The 25,161-nt window shown below is 22.3% G+C and overlaps 3 protein-coding genes across 7 annotated transcripts; 2 read left to right on the forward strand and 1 right to left on the reverse strand.

Annotated features, from left to right (window-relative positions):
* Positions 1 to 2,302: 2,302 nt before the first annotated feature.
* On the forward strand, positions 2,303 to 5,334 carry LOC122719410 (endoplasmic reticulum mannosyl-oligosaccharide 1,2-alpha-mannosidase). Its single transcript, XM_043945178.1, has 11 exons — positions 2,303 to 2,712; positions 2,791 to 2,955; positions 3,048 to 3,204; positions 3,285 to 3,470; positions 3,561 to 3,709; positions 3,786 to 3,974; positions 4,052 to 4,239; positions 4,381 to 4,507; positions 4,598 to 4,762; positions 4,833 to 4,982; positions 5,094 to 5,334. Exons 1-11 carry the CDS (start codon positions 2,614 to 2,616, stop codon positions 5,310 to 5,312), a joined length of 1,794 nt encoding a protein of 597 aa, XP_043801113.1. The 5' UTR covers positions 2,303 to 2,613; the 3' UTR covers positions 5,313 to 5,334.
* Positions 5,335 to 8,528: 3,194 nt separating this feature from the next.
* Positions 8,529 to 15,057, reverse strand: LOC122719430. Of its 4 annotated transcripts, none has more exons than XM_043945211.1 (3): positions 14,896 to 15,057; positions 14,716 to 14,827; positions 8,529 to 9,101 (listed from the first exon to the last, which is right to left on the reverse strand). In XM_043945211.1, exons 1-3 carry the CDS (start codon positions 14,915 to 14,917, stop codon positions 8,768 to 8,770), a joined length of 468 nt encoding a protein of 155 aa, XP_043801146.1. In that variant the 5' UTR covers positions 14,918 to 15,057; the 3' UTR covers positions 8,529 to 8,767. The 4 variants fall into 4 exon arrangements, with proteins under 4 accessions (XP_043801146.1, XP_043801148.1, XP_043801147.1 ...); XM_043945213.1 differs by lacking the exon at positions 14,896 to 15,057 and adding an exon at positions 9,877 to 10,086 and having other exon boundaries at positions 14,716 to 14,762; XM_043945212.1 differs by lacking the exons at positions 14,716 to 14,827; positions 14,896 to 15,057 and adding exons at positions 9,877 to 10,086; positions 12,654 to 12,782.
* An 841-nt stretch (positions 15,058 to 15,898) lies between these two features.
* Positions 15,899 to 22,783, forward strand: LOC122719459 (probable ATP-dependent RNA helicase DDX17). 2 transcript variants are annotated; one of them, XM_043945266.1, is made up of 8 exons: positions 15,899 to 16,037; positions 16,562 to 16,909; positions 17,305 to 17,958; positions 18,044 to 18,216; positions 18,288 to 18,347; positions 21,752 to 21,994; positions 22,101 to 22,265; positions 22,352 to 22,783. In XM_043945266.1, exons 1-8 carry the CDS (start codon positions 16,021 to 16,023, stop codon positions 22,378 to 22,380), a joined length of 1,689 nt encoding a protein of 562 aa, XP_043801201.1. In that variant the 5' UTR covers positions 15,899 to 16,020; the 3' UTR covers positions 22,381 to 22,783. The 2 variants fall into 2 exon arrangements, with proteins under 2 accessions (XP_043801201.1, XP_043801200.1); XM_043945265.1 differs by having other exon boundaries at positions 22,368 to 22,783.
* Positions 22,784 to 25,161: the final 2,378 nt, after the last annotated feature.

The following is a 25,161-nucleotide window of genomic DNA, read 5'->3' on the forward strand; positions in this document are numbered from 1 at the left end:
ACGATTAAATAGATAATAAGTTTTTTATACAGTAGTCAATTTTTCACCAGAAATTATATACTAACTTATTGAGATTAAACAAAGAAAAAAATTATTATTATTATTAAGATTGTCTATTAATAGATAGTATCAAAAATAAAGAAAATTTGATCAAAAGTCTGATGAGAAATATATATATATATGTATAAATCATCTTAAGTTGTATAAATTTTTTTTCTGATTTAAAAAAAAAATATTAATTTTCTTTTCTTTAATCGTATTAAAAATCGTATTATATAAATTTTGATAAATAATTTTTTTTTATTTTTTTTAAAAATAATTATCTTTTACAATTTACTAATTTTTCTTTGACTCTACATTTTTAAATAAATTTTTATATATAACATTCCAGTCACATAAAAATTAAAATTAAAGTTCATATCTTATATATATACATATATATATATATATATATATATATATATATATATTGTTATAAAAAAAAATAAGATGATATTGTAATGTAACATATCCAATTCAAATTTACAAAATTGAATTCTTAGCAAATTTAATTAATTAAAAGTATGAAAATTTTATATATTTCCAAAATTAAATCATTTAATAAAAAAATAAATAATTTTGATTTATAGTCTAAATAAATTTTTACGTAACTGGAACGTGTAACAATATTATTGCAATATAAAGGCTTTAACATTTTTTTCTTAATTTTACAAAAACTACTTGTAAATAAATTTAAAATCTACAATGCAATATATATTGTAAAACGCATTTATAAAAAAAATTCATTTTATATTGTACATTTGTAACGCTCAAAGTCAAATCATTAAATGTGAGACTCAAAGATTTCTTAATAGTTTTTAAGTAAAATCAAACTGGGCAAATAACATTTGACAAAATAAAAAAAAAATTGATTAACTTATTAAATATAATATTTATCCTTAATAAAGAAAAAGGAAGGAAATTCTTCAAATGTTACCATTGTTTATAAAATAATCCATATTCATTAATATGTATTAAAAGTTCATCGTTTATGTATTCGATGGTAATCTAAACTTTACTATTTGTACAATAAAGTTTCTTGAAATTAAATCTTGAATTATTATATATTAATTAAATATTTCAATATTTCATTATATCCCATTAAAAAAATCTAGATCATTTAATATTATATTAATAAATATATTTGATGTCTCTCTCAACGAATCTTTATTAATTTGAAACTTTAATTTGAAATTTACATAAAACATAAATAAAAAGAATAATCAGGTTAAAAAAATATAATAGAAATAGAAATAGTATAAGAATTAACTATTAATGCCATCTCTTGAGTAATAGAGACACTTCTTAAAGCAGGATAAAGTAGATTAACAATTAAGGAACAGCTCCATCTCTCGAATGCCAAAGACATTTTTTTCTAAAAATGTTCAAGAGATGGCGTTAGTGAATTTTTATTCTATCTATATTCTTTTCTTATTATTTGTTATTCTTACTTATTTAGTTTCATTTGTCATATTCTAAATATTGCACTGATTATATGATTTTTCTCTATTTCTGTTTTTCTCTTTCAAAATTACGATATTTTAATGTTTAATGTTAAAATATTACATTCTCAGTTGTATAGTATATCTTTAATATGTTTAAAAATATTTAATTGAAAAGTATCGTAAATAATTTTATATTTAAATTTTCTGAAATAAAAAATCATAAAAATATTAAAAAAAATTAAAAAAAAAAAATTCCTTAAATGAAAGAAAAGAAAATAAAAAGAAAAAGATATATTATATGTACATAATATGTAAAAATATAAAAAATAATATATATATGCAATAAAAAGAAAAATACAAAAATATACACATAAAATATATTATAAATGTTTTTATATAAATATATTATAAATATTAATTATATAATATATATTATATATATTTAGTATATAATATATAAAAATAATATATATATATATTTTAATAAAATCCATATGTTAAAAATTATGGTAAAAATTCTTTTTTATTTATTACGTGTGTGCACATATATTTAGTTGAAATGAGAATAAGCATGTAAATAAAAATCTTTAATATAAATAAGATTTATCGAATAATGAGATTCCATTGATATTTATTATATTATTTAAAATTTTTTTCTATTTGTAACAATATTTATCTTTATACATCTTTGTTTTTAACAATTAAATAATGGTTACAAATAGTATATATTTATAATACTTTAATATTAATCGTTTCATCGTCACTCTCATATAATTATAGTGTTAATTCATGAAACAAATTTATTCAATTGATAACATTATAATATAATAAAATTTAATAAAATTATAATAAAATTAATAAAATTGGTGATGATAAAATTATAAACTCAAATTATTAACTTTCGTAGTATCAGAGTTTAACATCACGGCATTGATGGTTCATGACATTCATGCGGTGTGAATTTATTTTTCTAAATTTTATTAATAGGAAACTAAGTAGCAACATGTTCGATACGAATTTTATAAATGAAGACTTTCATAATTGATAAGCAATCGTCATATCATTTTTTAAAGTGTTCTGGCTCTTATTATCATTACGTTGGCCAGAACAACTTAACCTTTGATGAAATATGTTTCCACCGAAAGACTTGGAGAAATCAGATTATATTAGTTTAAATATCCAAGAAAGTGCAACATTTACGCGAGGATCATCACGTAGTCTTTGGAGAGTAAGTCTGTAAAATATTTTTCCCAGCAATATAATCTTTTTTAAAAAATTATTCACAATTAAAAATTTTTTTTTTCAGCAATGGAATCAGTTGTCAAGGTTTCAAAGAAATATCCTTTATTTCTTAATTATTACAATCATATTAGTTATATTTTATCTTTTACCTGGTGATAATAAAAATGGAGTTTTAGATGAAAGTGATTATAATAACATAGAAGTACAAGATACTCTTAAATATGAAAAGGTACAATTAATTTGATATAAATGAGATTTATATCAAAGAAGAAATATTTTTTTATATTATATAGTTTCTCTAAAAATTAAATAATTTTTTAGGCAGCAGAAGATATTGTAGTAGATAGTATAAATCAAGAACATAAAGGAGGTGGGGAGGTCATTGAGGAACCTGAATTCCAACCAGAAATAAACCAGGTGGACGATGATCAAATTGGAGAACCACCTCAACCTAAACCAAATACACTTAAATTTAATGGTAACTTTGTATTAAATATTATATCTTTGTAATTATTAAACTTTTTTAGTTATTAATAATATTATATTTATTTATTTTAGGACCACAGAATAATAGACAGAAAGCTATAGTTGCAGCATTCAAACATTCATGGAATGGATATAAAGAATATGCTTGGGGTTATGATAATATAAAACCAATATCAAGAAAGTATTATGAATGGTTTGGCTTAGGTCTCACTATAGTTGATTCTCTTGGTACTATGTATATAATGGGTTTAAATAATGGTATTAATTTATATTTAACATATATTATTTATATATAGTTATATAATTATAAAAATTTACAAAATTAATAATATTTTCTATTATTTTTAGAATTTTTAGAAGCTAAAATGTGGGTTGAAAAAAATTTAGTATTTTCTTCAAATAGAGATGTTAATTTATTTGAAGTTACAATTAGAGTATTAGGAGGTCTATTATCAGCATATCATCTTTCAGGTGATAAGATTTTCTTAAATAAAGCTGTAAGTTTCTTATATGTTTCAAAATTATAACTAAATTATTCAAAGAAATTTAATTATAAATATTTCTAAATCATAGACAGAATTAGGAGATCGTTTGATGCCAGCATTTTCTACTTCATCTGGCGTTCCTTATTCGGACGTAAATCTTGGAACTAAAACTGCACATGGTCCTAAATGGGGTCCAGATAGCAGTACAAGTGAAGTTACTTCAATTCAATTAGAATTTCGTGATTTAAGTCGCAGTACAGGAGATCCTAAATTCGAAGTATATATGAACATTTCAATCGTAATTATTTTATTTGTTTTTTATAAAAAAAAAATATGCAAATTATAATTTTTCAGGAAGCAGTAGCAAAAGTGTCGGAACATGTACATCAATTAGAAAAATATGATGGTTTAGTACCCATTTTCATTAATGCTAATACTGGACAATTTAGAGATCATTCAACAATTACACTCGGTGCACGCGCTGATAGTTATTATGAATATTTATTGAAACAATGGCTTCAAACAGGAAAGACTATTAATTAGTTAGTATTTTTACTATAGTTATTTTTATTATTATTACTACTATATATTATTATTACTATGGTTTATTTAAATTTTTTTTTTATTATTTAATATTTTTTATAAATTTATGATAATCATTTAACATTTACAAATGTTTTTAGCTTACGAGATGATTATCTATTAGGTATTGCTGGAACTCAAAAGCACTTGGTAAAACGTACAGCAATTAATAAATATCTTTTCATAGCAGAACTAGTTGGAGCAAATAAAGAAATAACACCAAAAATGGTAAAATTTTAAAATAAAAATATTTATCGTAATTTAATATTATGATTAATATTATTGATAATTATTATATATATTACGTATATTTCATAGGATCATCTTACATGTTATTTGGGAGGTACTTTAGCTTTAGGAGTACATCATGGTTTACCACCTGATCATATGGATCTTGCTAATGAAATTGTTAAGACTTGTTATCAAACATATGCAATTCAACCCACATTCCTTGCTCCAGAAATTACTTATTTTAATATTCAGGTAATTATAATAATAATAATAATAATTAATAAAGATTAAAGTATATTATATAGATATATCATATATTTAGAATACAGATGGAGAAAAATCAATGGATATGTATGTAAAGATGAATGATGCACATAATTTACTCAGACCAGAATTCATTGAAAGTATTTTTTATATGTGGTATTTTACTGGGAATAAGACTTACCAAGATTGGGGATGGCAAATATTTCAAGTAAGCAATTATACTTTCCTATAAAATATATATACTTTTATTATTTATATATATTTTTAATCACACACACACACACACATATATATATATATGTATATATATAATTTATAGGCTTTTGAAAATTATACGAAAGTAGAAAAAGGATACACCAGCATTGGAAACGTGAGAATTGTTTATAATACACCACAAAAGGATATGACAGAAAGTTTTTGGTTTGCTGAAACTTTAAAGTATTTGTACTTGTTGTTTGACGATACAAGACAATTAATAGATTTAGATAGATGGGTATTTAATTCTGAAGGACATCCGCTACCTATATACGAATCGTAATTAAATCTGATCACAAAATTCATATATTGCATAATTTGTATAAATTTGCACCTTTAGAGAGTCTTAAATATCTTTCGAGGCCAGTGAATAGATATCCTAATATCCTAATAATATATGCAAATAAGAAATTAATCGAATTAATGTACTTTAAAAGATAGATTTTTAGATTAACGATATTCTACAAATAGTTTTCAAACTACATTTTCATAAAAATATTTTTCATGCATTCTTCTATAAAAGAAACAAGCATTTACTGATAATATAATAATTATTTATGCTCAATTTTTTTACTAAATTCAAAAGTATGTATTTTTAAATTCATCATTATAATCTATTCCATGATAAATAATTTAAAAATACAAAACGTATTTAAGAGATCATATTTTTAAACAGTGTATAAAAATTGTTGATTACGATGTTTAAAAAAGAAATTTAAAAAAATTATTCTCTTATAGTCTGATATTAAATCCTCTTCTTTTTAAGTAGGAACTCTTAAAATCACTTAATTACAAATCGTCTATATTATTTATTTATAAAAAAAATTATTACAAAATTTTGATTAAACAAGAATTTTAAAAATAATATTAATTTAAGATATTATCTTTAAAGATCCTAGTCAAATCAAATTTTCTTTTTTGTTAACAAATGTACAATATTTTATTTCTTACATATTTTTATATTTAATTATTTTAGTTCAAATAAACTACTAGTGAATGAACATGACATTAAAAAGTAAAGATTAATTATTTTCAAATAACATAATATTTTTTAAAATATTAAGAATATTCTCTTATCTTTTAAAATTTACTATAGAAATATTTCTATTATATAAAACATCATATATATCACATATATATATAATATAAATATATTATATTTATAAATAGTGATATATTGAGCACTTTGATTATTAGTCAAAATTTTAATTCATTATTCTTCTTATAATAATTTAAATATTATTTATTGCACATTTTTTGTATAAAATATTAACAAATATTAAATGTTTACAAAACTTTTATAGGTAATATTTAAAAAAAACGAGCAATCAATAAATTAAAATACGAAAAAATATATTATAGAAATATCACAAAAATATGTAGATGTTTTATTTATAAAGTTAATGAGATAGTAGTAAACTATCATCATTTAATCAAAATATTATAGATCTAATTCAGAATTATTATTAAAGTAATTAATTTATAAAGATAATAAAATTTAAATTTTATTTCAAAACATCAATTATATGATAGAAATTTAAATTATTCACACACAACATGCATACATTTTAGTTTTTATAGTTTTTGAAATATAATATGTAAATTAAATTGATTTTGTTGGTGATTAAATTTTATATATATATAGAATAATTATATAAGATATGGTATTCTAAAAAAAAATTTTTTTAAGAAAAATAAAATTTTTAATTTTAACATCTAAAAATGTAATTTATCTTAAGAAGAAATATAATAAAATTATTTTTAGACATATATTTGTTCATGCACTATAGCAAATAAATTTTCAATATTACTATTATTTTAAAAAAAAAATTAAACATTAGATAAAATTATTAAAAAATAATAATAAACATAAATTACATTCTTGTAATATAAAAATATTTGTTTGGCAACTTTATTCTTTAAATGTATTGTTGAATTTTATATTTATTATATTATTTTGTACTATTAATTATCATATAACTTAATATTTATTTTACTTTCCAACAAGTGTAATTCATAAAAGAAAATATAAATAATATTAGAATGAATAATTAAATTAGATAAATATATTACATTATTACATAGATTATTAAATTGCACTTTGTGTTACTAATTTCATTATTTAAATATTTTATTATATTTGCAAAACAATCGATATGATATTCGTACTTTTGATTTTTAAAATATTTTAATACAAAAATCAAAAAATAAACCATATGAATATATGAAACATTTATTTAAAGATAAATATATTCTGTTTGTTGAATTCAATTTCATTATATATCATTATAATCTTTAAAAATCAAAATAATTTATTTATGTCTATATTATATATCAATAAGATATAATTTGATATTACAAAATGCAGAATTTGAAAATTTTTAATTATTGAATTTCTTATATTATTCTATTTTTGTCAATTATTTATAAAAATAATAAATTTATATAAATGAATTTTCGTAAATTAATTAATATGGATTTTAAAATCGTGACAGTTTAATTTGTACAATATCATTTTGTACAGTATCATTTTGAAATATATTTACAAAATATATTCTTTTCTTTTTATTAAAAAATTTAATAATCTTAATCATATTTATTTTCAATTTTAAATGTTCAAAATGTAACAACTGCACATATCAAATTTATATATTGTATAAATTGTAATTTTTGTACATCTTATTTTTTATGTAATATTTTAAGATTTTATGCCATTTATAAATGTAAAATGTTATTTTCAAAAATATTTAATCTACTCAAGTATTTTGTTCTATAATGAATATGTTCTATAATTTTAATATGTAAATAAATTTACGGCACTTAAGCAGTCTTTAAGAATAATTAGCATTATGACTTTTCATTCTTAATTTTATGATGGAATAAAATATATATATATATATATGTAGTAATATTACATGATTTTTAAAAGAAATTGCTATAAATTAAAAATTTATTTAATATTAAGTTATTTTTAATGCCTTGTTTAAATAATGTATAAATATTTAGAAATTACTCTAATATCACTATGTAAAAATAGGAATGCACGAATAAGATTATCATGCGGAATTTTTTTATAAAGTTAAATTCATTGTTAATAGTAAATTATAACCAGATAATTTTTGTTAAAAACTTATAAGAATAACATGTAAAAAAATAATTTTTATAAATTGGAATGAAATTTAACAGTCTATGAAATGTTAATAATTACTATTGTTATAATTATATTATATAATATAATAATCAATTAATTTGTTATATACATTTTGAATAAGCAATATTAAGATTAATTGATTCTTTTATGTCAAAAATGATGTAAAAGTTTGTAAAAGATTTAAAAATTTTATATATATATATCAACTAAAAAATTTCAATTTTTTCATTTTCACATACTTCATCATCATAAATATCGCACAATACAAAAATAATTATATAAAAATATCAAATTTTTCAATTCTCATTGAAATTTGATCGTTTTTAAAATATGTTTTTAATATTTCATCCATTTTCATTTAATAAATAGAAATCAGAGATAAGAATAAGATTTTTTTTAAATACGAAGATTTAATATTCGTTTAAAAAATTGATCGAGCAAAACTCGATTATTAAAATTCCATTTGAATTTGTATCCCATATAATTCAATGGAAATATATATCATTCAAATTCTCTTCACACGCATATATATTAAATCGCATGCAACGAATATAAATGATTATTCGATACGCGAAGAATTCTGGCTGTTAAAGTATTACACACTCGCAGCACTGCTGCGTAAAATATATACAATCTACAACGCAAGAATCATTTTCAGACTGGGCGATTGGTTTGGTTGCCTCCGAGTCGAATCCATTCCTTTCAATTTTCGGTTGTGGCTCGGGAACCGGCAGTACTGCCTGCGCGATTGGTACTGCATTCTCAATCGTTTCGGCATCAGAATTCAATAATTTATTCATTACCGGAATAGTAGGTGTGGTTGGTGTGATTTTACCAGAACGAGCTTCGTCTGGTATATCATAGTCTACCAAAGCTACAGAAGTCTGGAGTGGTGGAGGTGAATCACTGGACATGATGACACTAAAACAAAATTTCTTTTAAATCTTTTTTTTGTTTCTTTTTTAACAAATATTTTATTTTTCATTTACATAAAAAAATATTCAATATAAATTTTTTAAATAAAATTAAAATTGATTTGCATATTTTTATTTCAATCAATATTTGTATTTATTTTTCATAATAAAAACATGATTAATAAAAACTGAGAGCATGGCATGAAATATATATTGAATAATGATTTATATTTATTTCACTAGTTACAATCATATATTCTTTAGATATATGCAGAACTTTTTCATGAAAAGCTCTACAAGAAAATTTAAAAAAACATATTAAATTTTTCTGAAAATTAAATTCAGAATTATATATTACTCTGTTAATCTGATCAACTGGTGCTTTGTTATTCAGGCTTGTCACATAGTTGACCCTAGTTTCCTTACTATTCAACTCAAATTACTTTTATTTGTGCTTATCGCAATGCATCTTTAAAAAATTCATCATTTAATTCGAAGTATGATGAATATTTATATTTTTTTGACTAAGTTTGACTAAGTTGTTCTAATTATTTTATATCTTTTTATTTGTCGTAATATAACTATTTATAAAAGAAATAGCAATCAAAATCGTAATTTTATAGTATTATTCAAATACTCATATAAAGATTTAGTGTTTGATACAAGAAAAATATGAATTACACTTAAGACATTCTTTCATTAAACATTATAAAGGGTTTCTGTCTTTTTCTCTTCCTCTTCCTCTTAAGTACTTGGTAGAAAGTGTAAAGAAGAAGACATACCACCTAGCTCTCATACATGGTTGCATTCTACTCTTTTCTTCTGACGTCAAAGTAGAATAAAAGGATATCTGTTTGGCCATTTTGTAGGTATTGCAGATTTCAAGTGATTAGAATCATGCCATCTCATATGAAAATATGCCTCAAGATTCGTATTTCGAATTGTTTATCCTTCTCCATTAATACTGCGAATAGAGTGCCACATCTCCCCTCCTGTTTTATTCCAAGTTCACACATCACTGATCACACATTATATTATCCAATTTTGTATAATTTCGATTAAGTAAAAAAATTTAAGTTTTGTTTTTTTGATAATTAAACATGCAATATTTTAATAACACAATATCAAAAAATATTAATAAAAATAAAAATTAAAAATGTTTTACAATATATTAAAATATATTATAAATTTAAATCAATCATTAATTTTGAAAAATATTGAAAAATTAGTTTACAATTAGTTTATAATCGAATATTTTTAATTTTTTTTTTAATTTTAATAAAAAAAATCATTTTCATAGGTTACATGAATTACATAATTATTATTTCGAGAAAAAACGAGCGACTTCTATTAAATAAATTCTTGCAGTTAATCAAGATTACTAATATGACAACAGTTTCTATTGATTAAATACATGCATTGTCCATTGAAATATATTTGCTTATAATAAAACGAGCTTCAGTTTATGTGTTTATATATAACATTATGCGAATATTATTTAATTAAAGTATAAAATTTAATTTCAATGATTTTATAATCAAAATTGTTAAATTAGTTGATAATTGATACAATAATAAATTTTCGTTTATCAATTAAAATTTCAATAAAGAAAAGAATTATATTTATTCACCAATAAAATAAAATAACTGGTTTATTTTGTGCTCAATAGAATATATATTCGCACTTGATTTACATGAAAAAAGAAATACCCTACACGTCATGAAATAAAAACTCGTCATAATGAATTCATACTAGAAATATTAGAAATAATTTACATTCGAAACGAACATTTTGTTATTATATAAATTATAATTATGATATATTTGTATATTATACATGTATTATATAAAAAATTAATCAATAAAAATCAAAATCATCGTATCAAATTTTAGTTCTACTTATGATAGTTCAATAACATCGATAGTTATTTCGATATTCGAATCACCATTGTTCAATTACTAGAACAAGAATTCTTTATAAATATAATTTTTGTTATTATATAAACATATCAATTCAATTATAATATTTGATTTTAATTATAGTTAAATTAATTAATATATTAATGATAATATTTATAAAAAAAATCAAAAGTAAAATAAATAAATAAATAGAAAATAAATAAATAAAAACAATTTCATTAAAATCAATTAACAAAACTGGATTATTTCTAAAAAATTCTAGTATAAACAAATTGTTCGTCTTATCTTTACAAAAAATTTAGCAATTTATATCACTTCACATTTTAAAATTTATTTATACATTTATTCACAATCACGAAAGAATGGAATAATTAACAATTGTATGTACTATTGCTATAGTTTATATTATAAATATTTTTATAAATAAATTTCACTATAAATAATATTTTTTTAAATGTTAATTTTTTATATTAAAATACTTGGTATACCGCGAAACATGAGCAGTTCGTGCCTCGATCTACGTTGAACTGCTCGATCTAACTCTTAATATATGTTCCCATCCCGCGTGTATACTTTTCACGTGGATACAGGAGCGTATCTTCCTATGAAAATCACCCTCCTTTTAAAAAAAAAAGATAAGAATAATTTATTTTTATAAATTCAAAAGAAATTATTAAATGATTAAATATTAAAAAAACTAAATATTAAAAAATATTTACAATAAAAAAAATAATTACTATTTAATGACAATTTATAAAACATATAAATGAACGAATTAAATTTACATAAAAATATTTAAATATATTTATATTATTTTTTTTTTAATTAATTTTTTTAATAGAATAAAAGAAACAAATATTTTATATATATATTTACTTAATAATTTTAAAATAGTTTTAAAATAGTATGTCTATACACTCATATATTATAATAATATCTATAAGGTAAAAGGATCTTATTCGAGACAACTTAAAAAAAATGTTCGACGAATGAAAGTTTCATAAAACCACAAGCGGGATTAGTATCACTTTTCAGAAAATTATATAAGCAAAAAATTTATTATTATTAGAACTATGAATATGAAAAATAAACTATAAATTTTATGAAATTATTTAGATCAGATCTCTGATACATCTCTGATAGATTTTTGATATTCAATATATTTCAATATATTTCAATAGTTATACTATTGAAAATAGTTTTTTTAATAATATGTTTACATAAAAGCCACGTAGTACTTCTTTAAAGAAAAATTACTTCCACAAATTAAAACACATTACATTTTATTTAGTATCATTATATATATCTCACAGAAAATATATAATTAAATATTTCGTTTCATTCCCTCACATTTTTATAATTATATATTAACACTTATCTATTAATTGCTATTATGAAAGATTCACTTATTAAATTAAAATCTTTCGTTTATTTATAATCACATGTTTAAAACTTCGATCTTCAATTAAAATTAAAAAATATTTCGTATGAATTTTTATAATAAAAAGTGAACAAATTCTTAATATTTTAATTAAATTCAATCGAATGAAGAAATGAGAAGAATCAAAATTAATCGAGAGAGAAGGGTGAGAAAAGAATGCTTAACCTCGAAATCTACCAAATCGGCTTGTTGAACTTACTCATAGGATCCACGCTGTAGCAATAGATTTTTAAAACGCATAACTTTGTGATTATTAAGATAATTATTGAAACAAACTATTTCGATTGCGCTTGTTTATGTTCACAAATAACCGTACAAAGGATCAAAATTATATAGTATCTCAATTTCAACGAGCGACGAGCATGCAGATACACGAAAGACTGGCAAGAGACAAGCAAAGCAGCATACACAGCAAGCGGGGAGCAGGTGAGGTAGAGACAAAACTTGCCGGGTGAACAACAATCACTTAATAAATTAAATATTAACAATTTATATAATAATTCCTCAATTCGAAATTAAATTTAAATTATACGAAAATTTAATATTATTATTAATAAATATCTTTACATATAAAATTTTTACAAATATAATAGTTTTATAATATTTGACTATCGACAATTATGAAAAATGTGTATTAATTTTATTTAATTATTTTATTAATATTATTAAGAAACAATTATTGGTATTATTAAATCAATCATAAAACATATGTGATTTATATAATTATTATATAACAGAAATATAATAGTATTATTAAACTTTTATTTAACTTAAAATTTTGAATGCATATACAATATAAAACATAACAAGACACGCATGCGTCACAAAACAGATTCTAATCTTTCGTAAATATATTTTGTTATATTTTAAAAAAATTTTTTATTTTATTTTTATCAAATCTATATTATTTATTCTATATCATATATTATATTATTATGTAATATTATTATATAATATTATATATAATATATATATAATATATTTTATATATAATAAATATATATATAAATATATATATTTATATATAATAAATATAATAAATATAAAATAAATATAAAATAAATATAAAATAAATATAATATAAATATATAATATATAAAATTTTTTTAAAAATATTTTTAAAAATATATACTAATATAATTTAATGATTGAAAATTTAATTTATTTTGATTTATTTATTAATATTACTTAAAATATAAGGGATATAAATTGATCCAAACTAATGCACCCTTCTTTTTTTGTTACGATATTCCTATTATTCAATATATTAAGAACCGGATGTATTTTTACTGGCAATGATTTCTTTTTCAACGATTATGAAGTTCCTTATTAATATTGGATAAACTTATTAGAAAAAATTTAAAAATAATTATTTAATATAAAAATATAATAAATTAAAACAATTTAATTTAATAAACATAATGTTTAAAATAAAACTAATTTTAAAAATAAGTTTATTTTAAAAAATAATATATATTACATAAATTTGATCATTTCTTTACAAATTTAATTCTGCATATAATATTATTAATTTTTTTAATCTAGATTTTTATTGAAACACGTTTTCTTTTTGACTTATTCTATCATTATTTAATATACATATAAGCGAACCATATAAAACCAATTTTAAAGCGAGATGGAACAGAACAATACAGAATGGATACAGAATAAAACTTTTCAAATCAATGGCTTTTAAAAAAATCATAAATAAATTGAATTATAATAATTTCTTTTTTTATTTTTACAAGATATATGTAAATAAATAAATAATATAATTTATTAAAAAACTTTCAAGACTGAATGTATAATTTAATTTTTTATTTTCATTAAAAATAGATTATAAATTCTTATATTTAAAATACCATTTTCAAATATGCATTTGGATATTACATATTAACACATTTATTTCGTTTACCTTCAAAGATGATAGATTAAATTACTTCTTCACCTTCACAGAAGTCACTTGATACCACAAAGCATCAGTCATGACATTAAAAAATAAGAATAAATAAGAACAGAATATCAAACACTATATTCATATAAATATTTGCATATTTATTATCAATATTACGACATAAATAAAAAGATAAATGATATTTTTAAATGATAAATGATGAAAAAACATCTTAATTTTTTCATATTTTTTGATTCTTAACAGTGTGCTGTTAAAATACACAAAGCAACATAGAAAACAAATAAAAAATTTATATTATTTTTTTAAATATAATTTTTAATACAATTTTTAAAATATGTAGATTTACCTTTCAGATGTACAAGGAATTTCTTCCGCATAAACATCAGCACGTGTGATTATCGTTCCGTTTCTCATCGTACCGTGGTTGTCGCATAACAAAAAAGGAAGTAGTGTTGATCCTGAAATTTAATTGTCGTTGACGCTTCGATTATTTCTGATCACATTTCGCGTGAAGTCATCTTCTTACTTTGTCTTATTAGATCATGCATATTGTTTGGCGCTATATGTTCAAGGTTTTTCTCATGCAATCCTTATTATTTTTTTATTTTACGATTTTTTAATTATCATGTCATTTTTAAAAATCTTTTCACTTCAATTAATCTTTCATATTTTATATTAATCTCAAAATATTGTTATAAATGTCATATTATTTTATTAAGTATTAAGTATTAAGTATAACGATATTAAAGATTTTTTTTATATAGAATAAGCATATATAGATATATGTAATATATTATTTTATCACATAAATCATTTTAAAGCAAAAACTTTTTAACATTTTAAAAAAGAAAAATAAAAGAATTTTATTATTGTGAAGATTACAATTAAAATGTATTTTGCTTGCACTGTAAATATTAATACACTATAATAATGCACGATAACTTAACCTCTCCTATCACTTCAGTGGCTCAAGAGCGACTAATAGTAATAAATATTCTGCTCTGCTGTGGAAATATGAACTACCGCCATCGGTAGAGACGAATAAAAGTAAAATGAATTTAAATATTCTTAAGAAACATTTTAATATTAATAAATAAAGAGATATTAATAAACAATATGTTTTTTTTACTTTAAGAAACAAATTTAATATTAAAAATAAAAAATTAAATTTATTAGAAATTTGAAATTAAATATTAAAAATTATAATAAAAAGAAGAAAATTACATTATTATTACATTATTATAATTTAACATATAAATTTTAATATTGAAAATTTATTAATTTTCCAAATTAATAAAATAATAACTTAAAATTTTAAATAAGTAATGTAATAGTTGTATTTATATTGTATTAATTTTAAATATTAAAAGACTAATAATTACAATTTAATGATAAGTTTTTCATTATTTAATATTGTTTACAAAATTACAAAAATTATTATTAAAATAGATATTAATTGCGCATGCGTGGAAAATTTTATAATGGTATCATTCTTTCTTATAATTGCGTCGTTTGTGGCATAGAAAACGCTTTCATTTACGGCTTTTGATTGGAGTTAAATTTTACAACTTACTATTTTTTTATGTTTGAGTAATTATTATTAATAGTAGAGCGTCATTAAAAGAAGGGAGAAAGTAAGAAAAAATTGAATATGGGTCGCTATAGAAGGTAAGCCATATATGTATAGATATGTGAAAATGCATGTTATCAATATGTTCAATGTTCAGCACTAATATCACATATTTGAAGTGAATATATTTGAATAGCAACTGTTCATGCAGTACAGTAGAAAAAATTATATGTAAAATGAGAAATAAGACTATAAAACTAAGAAGAGATTCTAAAGCATTTATATTTTTACAGCCATTATAACCTTCCGCATGTTTTTGATATAGACTTCAAAAAAATTTATATATATATACATATTACAAAATTTAAAATAATTTGAATTTTTAAAATTAATGATAAAATAAAAATATTTTAAATAAATTAATTAAGTAAAATTGCTATAGATTTAATATATTTTAAAAAAGTATAAATATTTTAAAAAATATATATTATGTTAGAAATAGTTAATAAAAATATTTGTATTTTTATTTTTATAAATCAACATGAATTTTTTATTTAAAAAATAACTTATATTTTAAATTTATATTTAAATATTAATAAATATTTTGTATTTTATTTTTTAGTCGTAGTCGTGATAGAGATAGGAGACGTAGATCTCGTAGTAGATCTCGTAGTAGATCACCAAGAGATAGAAGAAATTGGGGTAGCAGTGGAGGCAGAGATCGAGGTGGTAGAAATAGCCGTGGGCAACCTGGAGCAAATTTAAGAAAACCTAGATGGGATTTAAGTCGATTAGAACCTTTTAAAAAAGATTTTTATGTACCACATGAAGCAGTTCAAAACCGTGATCCACGCATAGTTGAACAATACAGAAGTGAAAAAGAAATTACCCTTAAGGGAAAAAATATACCTAATCCTGTATTTACATTTGAAGAAACAGGTTTTCCAGACTATGTTCTGAAAGAAATTAAGTAAGTTCTTTTAAGATAATAAATTTGTTTAAAATTAAAATGTTCCAAATGAATTAGTATTTACAATGTACAATTATTTTACAATAGTGATATTAGAATTTGTTTCTTAAGTTTAGAACAAGTATCCAGTATGCGATGACATATACATTGTCAAGAATACTATCACACAGAACTTAAAACTTGTTTATTCTGGAACTTTTAACTTTCATCAGATCAAGTAAGAACAGAAGTAGAGTTGTTAGGATTTTAAGATAAAAACAGAATAGCAAAACATTAAAATTGATAAAAAAATGATTAAAATAAATATTGAAAAATTTGACTTAAACATTAATGCAAAATGAGATCAATTTGATTTAATGGATTATAAAAGAATTGTTGTTATTTATAATTTTCAGACGACAAGGTTTTACAGAACCTACATCAATACAAGCACAGGGTTGGCCAATTGCTTTAAGTGGAAGAGATATGGTAGGAATTGCATCAACTGGTTCTGGAAAAACACTGTCTTATATACTTCCTGCAATTGTTCACATTAATAGTCAACCTAAATTAGGTCGAAAAGATGGACCTATTGCTTTAGTTTTAGCTCCAACACGAGAGCTTGCACAACAAATTCAACAAGTTGCTGATGATTTTGGTCATTCCTCTGGCATTAGAAATACATGTTTATATGGTGGAGCACCAAAAGGTGCACAAGCTAGAGATTTAGATGGTGGTGTAGAGATTGTTATAGCTACACCTGGTAGACTGTTAGATTTTCTTGAATCAGGACGTACAAATTTAAAAAGATGTACCTATTTAGTATTAGATGAAGCAGATAGAATGTTAGACATGGGATTTGAGCCTCAAATTAGAAAAATCATAGAACAAATTAGACCAGATAGACAGACATTAATGTGGTCTGCTACATGGCCTAAAGAAGTAAAAAATTTAGCTGAAGATTTTCTAAAAGATTATGCTCAAATCAATGTTGGATCTCTACAATTAGCTGCAAATCATAATATATTACAAATCATTGATGTATGTCAAGATTATGAAAAAGAAAATAAGTAAGAGATTAAGTATATATTTAAAAAACTATTTATTTATCAAAAAAATATTATATATTTTTTATTTCTAATATTATTTTTATAGATTGAGTACTCTTTTAAAAGAAATAATGGCAGAAAGTGAAAATAAAACTATTGTATTTATTGAAACAAAGCGCAGAGTAGATGAAATCACAAGAAAAATGAAGAGGGATGGGTGGCCAGCTGTTTGTATACATGGTGATAAGACACAACAAGAAAGAGATTGGGTTTTACAAGGTAAATATTAATTTTATATCACATTTCAATTTATATTACAATCAAAACTGAGTTTTCTTTTCAATTTTTAGATTTTAGATCGGGAAAAGCGCCAATTCTTGTCGCAACAGATGTTGCTGCTCGTGGACTTGGTAAGTAAATGATTGTTATGATAATGTAATAAAATAGAAATAAGAGTATTATTCATCATTTTCCTTTGGTATGGAAAATGAACTGTTTTAAATCATATTTCTAGCAGTGAGTTTAATAATTACTATAATATTCTGAATATCTTGTTCTGATAATATTAAAAACATAAATAAATATATATATTCAAAATATAATATACTTGCTAATTATTAGTATATATCTTTTAAATAGATTTTCTTTTGTTATTGCAATTTGTTTCCTAGTTTATATTATATTATATAGTATAGTTTTATATTAAGACATAAGTGATTCTTATGTATGTAATAATCAGAACAAGATTTCATTAATGAACTACTTTATGATTAGAATCAAAATAAAAGAGATTTATCAATTTCTTAATTAGAAACAGTAATCAGTATTAATAAATTATATAAATATAAATAAATATTTAAATGATATTTTTCGAGTTCAGTGATTTGGAAATATTAATAAGAAAATATTTTATAAAAACTTTACAAATTAAATTTAAATACATAATATTCTAAATGCATAATGTGGTTCATTTAGCATTTTTAATATGTGTAGTTATTTTGCTTCCTCATTTTTTGCTAAAGGTAATAATTTTTGAATATTATATGAAAGAAATAAAAAAAGAAAGAAATATATTACTCGGCAAGCATTTTTTATTGATTTATGAAGGTGAATAAAAACAATTTACCTAATTAAAAAAAAAGCAAATCAATTTTAATTACAAACAAACATTTATAAAATTTATATTGAAAATATATAAAATATATATAAGATATAATTTTCTTAAAGAATTACATAATTTTGTGGGATAATGAAAGGCACCATTTTATATTATTGTATCTACATCATGATTATAATTTGAACTTAAAATTAATCTAATAAAAATGTTTTATGCTTGCCAAAACTTATATAATGATTATAGAAGTTTAAATTATATTTTTTCCCATAAACTCGCTTTCATTGAGATTACCAGAATTTTGTAGAAGATAGTTGATAAAAGAATAAAACAATATGAAAAAAAAAAACAAAAAAAAAAATACTGTAATACAAAATTCATATTGAACACAGGAAGATAATGAGATAAACATATACCTAACGCGGTTGGATCTTTGTTTGTATTGCAGAGGCACATTGCGCGCAGACCCACGCCGGGTAATGCAAAGCAAATTGGGGGTGCCCGCCGCCTGTTTGTTCGGTGGTGCACTAGTTTGCATTGTCTGCGCTGGCTGCGACGCGTGCCTCTATACGTCAATTACGTGAAGGGCCAGTCCGGGCCAAATCGGGATCTACTTTACCTTCTACATACTGGATATCAGTTCTACGCTACGCTGTACGCCATCTGGGCTGGCCAAGTCGTTGTTGCCAGAATAGAATCCCCTGCGCTGGCCGCTCAAGCTAATCAGACCCAACAACGGTCCAATGAGGCGGTGGCATGGTAGCTGATGCCAGAGCCTCTAAGTGTGCCCTGTAGCAACAGAATGGCGGAGGCTGTAGCTGGAGCGAGCGCAAACAGCCAGGCCCTGCCCGTACGTTGCTAGCGACACTCACCCACTGCCTAATTTTAGTATAACAGTAATTTTAAATTAATCGCTATATATATATATATATATATATAACTGTATATATCAATAATTACAGTTTCTATATATAATAATTCAGTCAATAATTATAATTTCACCCAGAAAAAGGGCAATTTGACTGTATAGCATTCTTCTTTGATAAAGACTAAGATAGTTTTTGATTAAAGAAATTTCGTTCGATAGTGAAATATTGTACAATTATTAATTTAGAAGATGTAATTAAATATTGATCATAATTATAAAATTATAATGATCATAAATCAAAAATTAATTATATTTATTATATTTGATTTATTTATATTTAAAAGTTTCTCACAAAAATTTCAGTTAAAGTTAAATATCTTCTTTATTAAGAATTGGTCAACATTTCATTTGATCAAAAATGTCTTAGATTTTTATAAAGATGTAGTATAGTTCAAATAGCATTTTTCTAAGGGTTTCAATATGTATACTTTTTTGCATATATATATATATAACAAAATGTTTTGTAAGATGTGATATACTAAAACATATGAGAAATTCTTGAATTAAAACAAGTTATTCTTTATATTTTTTGTGATCATTATTTATCAGCTTTGTAAAATATAATAATATTCTCAAAAATAATTTTATATTTCAAATTATCTTTTATATATATATTATATATAAATTTAAAAGTTGTTAATTAATGGTCACATAATATTATTAAGAACTCTCTTATTCTTAATTTAAGAATTTTTAATATTTTATATAGTGCATATTTTATAAAACATTCTGTACTTGTATATATGCATATATGTACATTTCTATATACATACACATTCTTCTATATACATATCCATTTAAATTTACATTTCCTTTATCCTTATGAATCCTTTATTAATAACTGTCATTACATATTCACATTATATTAACTATCATATTCAATAAAGTTTTTTGTATATCAATTCTGGTTTCATTTTGATATTTTGATATTTTGATATCATTTTGATTTTTTTTTTAAGGATATAAATGCATAATATTTATTGTGATAAAAATCAATAAATAATTTCATATATATTTAAATAATGTATATATAAAGTAATTAAAATTTTAATAATTTTTCTAAAAAATATATAAAATACTTAAAACAAAAATACTATAAAATATATAAAATATTAAAAAAAAAATTAAAAATAAAAATATACAGAAAAAGAAATAATATTTTTATTAATGAGGAACCAGAATTGTTTTTGAACAGAAATTTATTTCAGCATTTTATACTTTCAAAACGCTCTCTAAAAACATAATATTTTTTTTTGTTACTTTAGTTTTTATTTTATTTTATTATTTAAATAAAATTAGAAATAGATAATTTATTCTTAAAAGAATATAATAAATAAAATATTTTGTAAAATTTAGGTTCGATGTAGATAAGCTATACAATGTAGTTAGTTGCAATTTCTCAGTACTAATGCTGTATATTCGGCACATTTATTTGTATTTTCAATATTGCACATTCGTATTATGTTATTAGAAATATAAAATGTCGAATCAGACAGCATTACTACAGTGAAATCGCAATAATATCATATTGCTCGTCTATATCAGCTCTTAATGTGTTTTTTTCTTTTTTTAATTTTATTTTTTAAAACATATATAATCAATGAATTTATAATTATCTTTGGAGAGCGTACTTTAATCTAAAAATTTGTTCAAAATAAATGATTGATATTTAATACAATATTTTATTCGTCTTGCCATAATACTTAACCGATGTCTGTCTGGGAGGCGGATGCTTTTAGTGATCAGTATCTAATACGTATGCTTTATTTCAGACGTTGAAGACGTCAAGTTTGTCATCAATTTTGACTATCCTTCCTGTTCGGAAGATTACGTTCATCGAATCGGTCGAACAGGACGTCGGCAAAAAACTGGTACAGCCTATACCTTTTTTACACCTAATAATTCGAATAAGGCTAACGACCTAATCCAGGTATTAAAAGAAGCGAATCAAGTTATAAATCCAAAGCTATTAGAACTTGCCGATAGTAAAAGTGGTGGATATGGCAGGCATAGAGGTATTTCTATATTTTAACTTGATAAAATAATTTTTTTTTTTAACTTTTATCTCATATTATTGTAATTTGCATTTATTGATATAATTAATTGATTTAATATTTTTAGGTGGAAGAAATAGATGGCGATCTCGAGGTGGTCGAAATGGAAAAGATCGTAGCTATTCAAGAAGTAGAAGTCGAAGTCATAGTAGAGAATACAATGGTCGTGGTAATCGTCGAAGTTATAGTCGGAGCTATTCCCGGAGTCGTAGTCCTGTTAGTAATCGTGCAGGTAAGTAATAATAAATTTATATTATATTATTTACATCTTCATGATTCCACTGAAACAGATTTGCAAATTTTGTATTGTGTAAAAAGATTTGTATGTTTACAGAAGTAATCGGTAAAAGCTATTGGAGCAGCGAAAGATGATCTTCCATGAGCAGTTAATGACCAATTGCATATAATTAATGTTTTTTTTTACGTCTCTTTTAAAATACACACTTAATACACGTCATATAAATTGTAATATTGATATTCCACTAATGTAAACATGTCATATGACGTGTTACGTATAATCTTTGTGCATTACAGATAGATTATATTAGAAATATAAGATAAGTGTTTCTAATGAGCGAGTATACTTCCTTAAAATATAATAGAATGATATGATCAACTGATAACACGTATTAGAATATATTGATTTTAAATAAAATGAAAAATTATTTAACCAAATTATCGAAATCAAAAACTCTGAATAAAATCAAGAATATAATTTGATATTGTATGAATATTTATATATATATATATTTCTGTATCCATAGATTTTTTTTTTTAATTCACATTTTAATTATATAAGATAAATCTATATAAGAATTTGGAATTATTATATTCACATATAGTATAATATATACGTTTTATAAATAGCCGTTGCATATTTGATAATACAAAATAAGGAGCATGTAAACGGCAATGTGACTTTAATTGATGAATGACAACAAATTACTTAAAAAGTCTAGATTAAAAAAAAAATATCGTATTTACTGATGAATAATTATAGGTAGACACATAGTGCTTATTAGCAATTAATTCATATATGTACTTGAGCATTTAAATTCGAAAAAATAATGTACAGTATTTAACAAAAATGTAATAAATAAATTTATTAATTAATTTAAAAAATTATTTACTAATTATCTCCAGTCTTCTCTGATCTTTTTTCTATATTTATTATATATTTTTATTTCTTATTTTTTCAGACAAAAAGATACAAAAATCACATAAAATATCATACTAATTTGAATTTTCAAATTCTATTCCTATTTTATATATAAATTTATAAATCTTAAATGTTCTTTCTACTCGATTAATGTTAATAAATGTTTATTAAAGAATCTCTTCATCATCTCAACAGTGAAATGATTGGATTTTAAATGAGAAGTTTGTCTATAAGACCATTAGGAAAAAATGTTCACATTTTTTTTTTATTAAATAAATTTATAAAAAAAAAATCACTTTCACCATTTAGATAATAGAATAAAACTGCACAATATTAAAATGAAAGTTATTTATCATTATCACAAAAATAATATATAACACATTATTTTAAAAAAACTTCATACACATATATCTTCATATAATTATTAATATTTACGAACTTTATAAATATCAAATTGATGTACGAAGATGTCAAATTTATTCAATAATTTTTTAAATAAATAATTGAGAAAAAAATCAGACCGCAATCTTGAGTGAAAAGCAACAAAGATTTATGAATGAACTGTAATACAGGTGGATGGGTCGATAGAGCAGCCCCCCGCAAAATCGCACTAGGCAAGGGCGTAGTAATCGATAGAGTGAGGGTGAAAAAGGATAGAAGCCGGCTCGAAGCAGACGAAGAACAGCGGAGGCCGTGGAGGGCAGAGTCCATTCAGTAGAAGCAGCAAGGCTGCTATTGATTGCGTGGGTGGTTAGAGGAGAGATGAGTTACCCCCACTTTCAGCCATTCAGCAGCCGCACTGCTGTGACACGGGGTTAGCGGAGGAGAAGGGGCCTTGAAAGATGGGGAGAGGTAAAACGAAGAAGGGTAGTCCGATTACTGGAATGTCGTGGGTGGCTAACAAGAGAGGGGGTTCCAACCCTGTCTTCGATTATACGCACGAATGCAGGCGCACAACCACTTTGCCCTAAAATTGACATTTAGCCCCATGCTTTTTGAAAAGTTCACACTTTATGTATTTTACGTAAATTTCGTAAATTACGTAAATTTTTATGCTCGAAATTCGATTATTAATTCGATTACTATTCTGAACGAGTAAGGAATTACATTGAGAAAAATATAAGAAATATTTGCAAAGTTTAAAATTAGCTGTTTTGAAATATTTTTAAAAGTTTAAAGTTTAATATTCTCATAAAATTATATAAAGTTTATTAATTTAAACGTTTGATACTTATATCGACGAAAATTGTCAACAGAAGAGGCATTTTTTATGTTGATTATTCCATCCAGATAAGATCTATCTGTTTTGAGACAATAATAATTCTTTATCAAAATACGAAAAAATGAACGATGTTGATAGCGAAATATCCTCCAGTTTCTTTGTCTTTTATTTCGTGTCTTGACTTTATATTTTGTCTAATTATGAACAATATATTCATAACAATATAATAAATAGCGAAATATTTGTTTCAGTAAATCATATACTTATTCAGTAACTCATCTTACTTATTTGAAGCATCAAGTAGTTTAGACTTATAATAGTCAGCCAAAGATTTCCACGTGAATAATTCATTTTATTAATTAATTTAAAAAAAAATAAACGAATACTTTGAAAGTAACTAAAACATTTTTTATATAAATTTAGATATATTTAAATTAGATAAATTATTTAAGATTTTATTATTAAAATTAAGATATCAATTTATGTATAAATTTATAATACACGTATTTTATTAAAAATTAAGAAAAGAATATTGATATTGATTTATTTTGTCAAATAAAAGATCAAAAAATGTTTGATGATGAATTTTTCAATAAATTGAATAATTCAGTGACGCAATTTCTCATTTAGGTTGAGGATACGGACTACAACGATTTTAAATCCCAGGCAGAAACTTGTTGCGCAGACGAACCGGAACTTATAAGCTTATTCGTAATCTATGACTCTAGCTTTAGAATAGCTCTAATA

This window comes from Apis laboriosa, unplaced genomic scaffold (genome assembly GCF_014066325.1).
Source record: "Apis laboriosa isolate Shangri-la unplaced genomic scaffold, ASM1406632v1 scaffold78_cov150, whole genome shotgun sequence".
NCBI classification, from domain to species: domain Eukaryota; kingdom Metazoa; phylum Arthropoda; class Insecta; order Hymenoptera; family Apidae; genus Apis; species Apis laboriosa.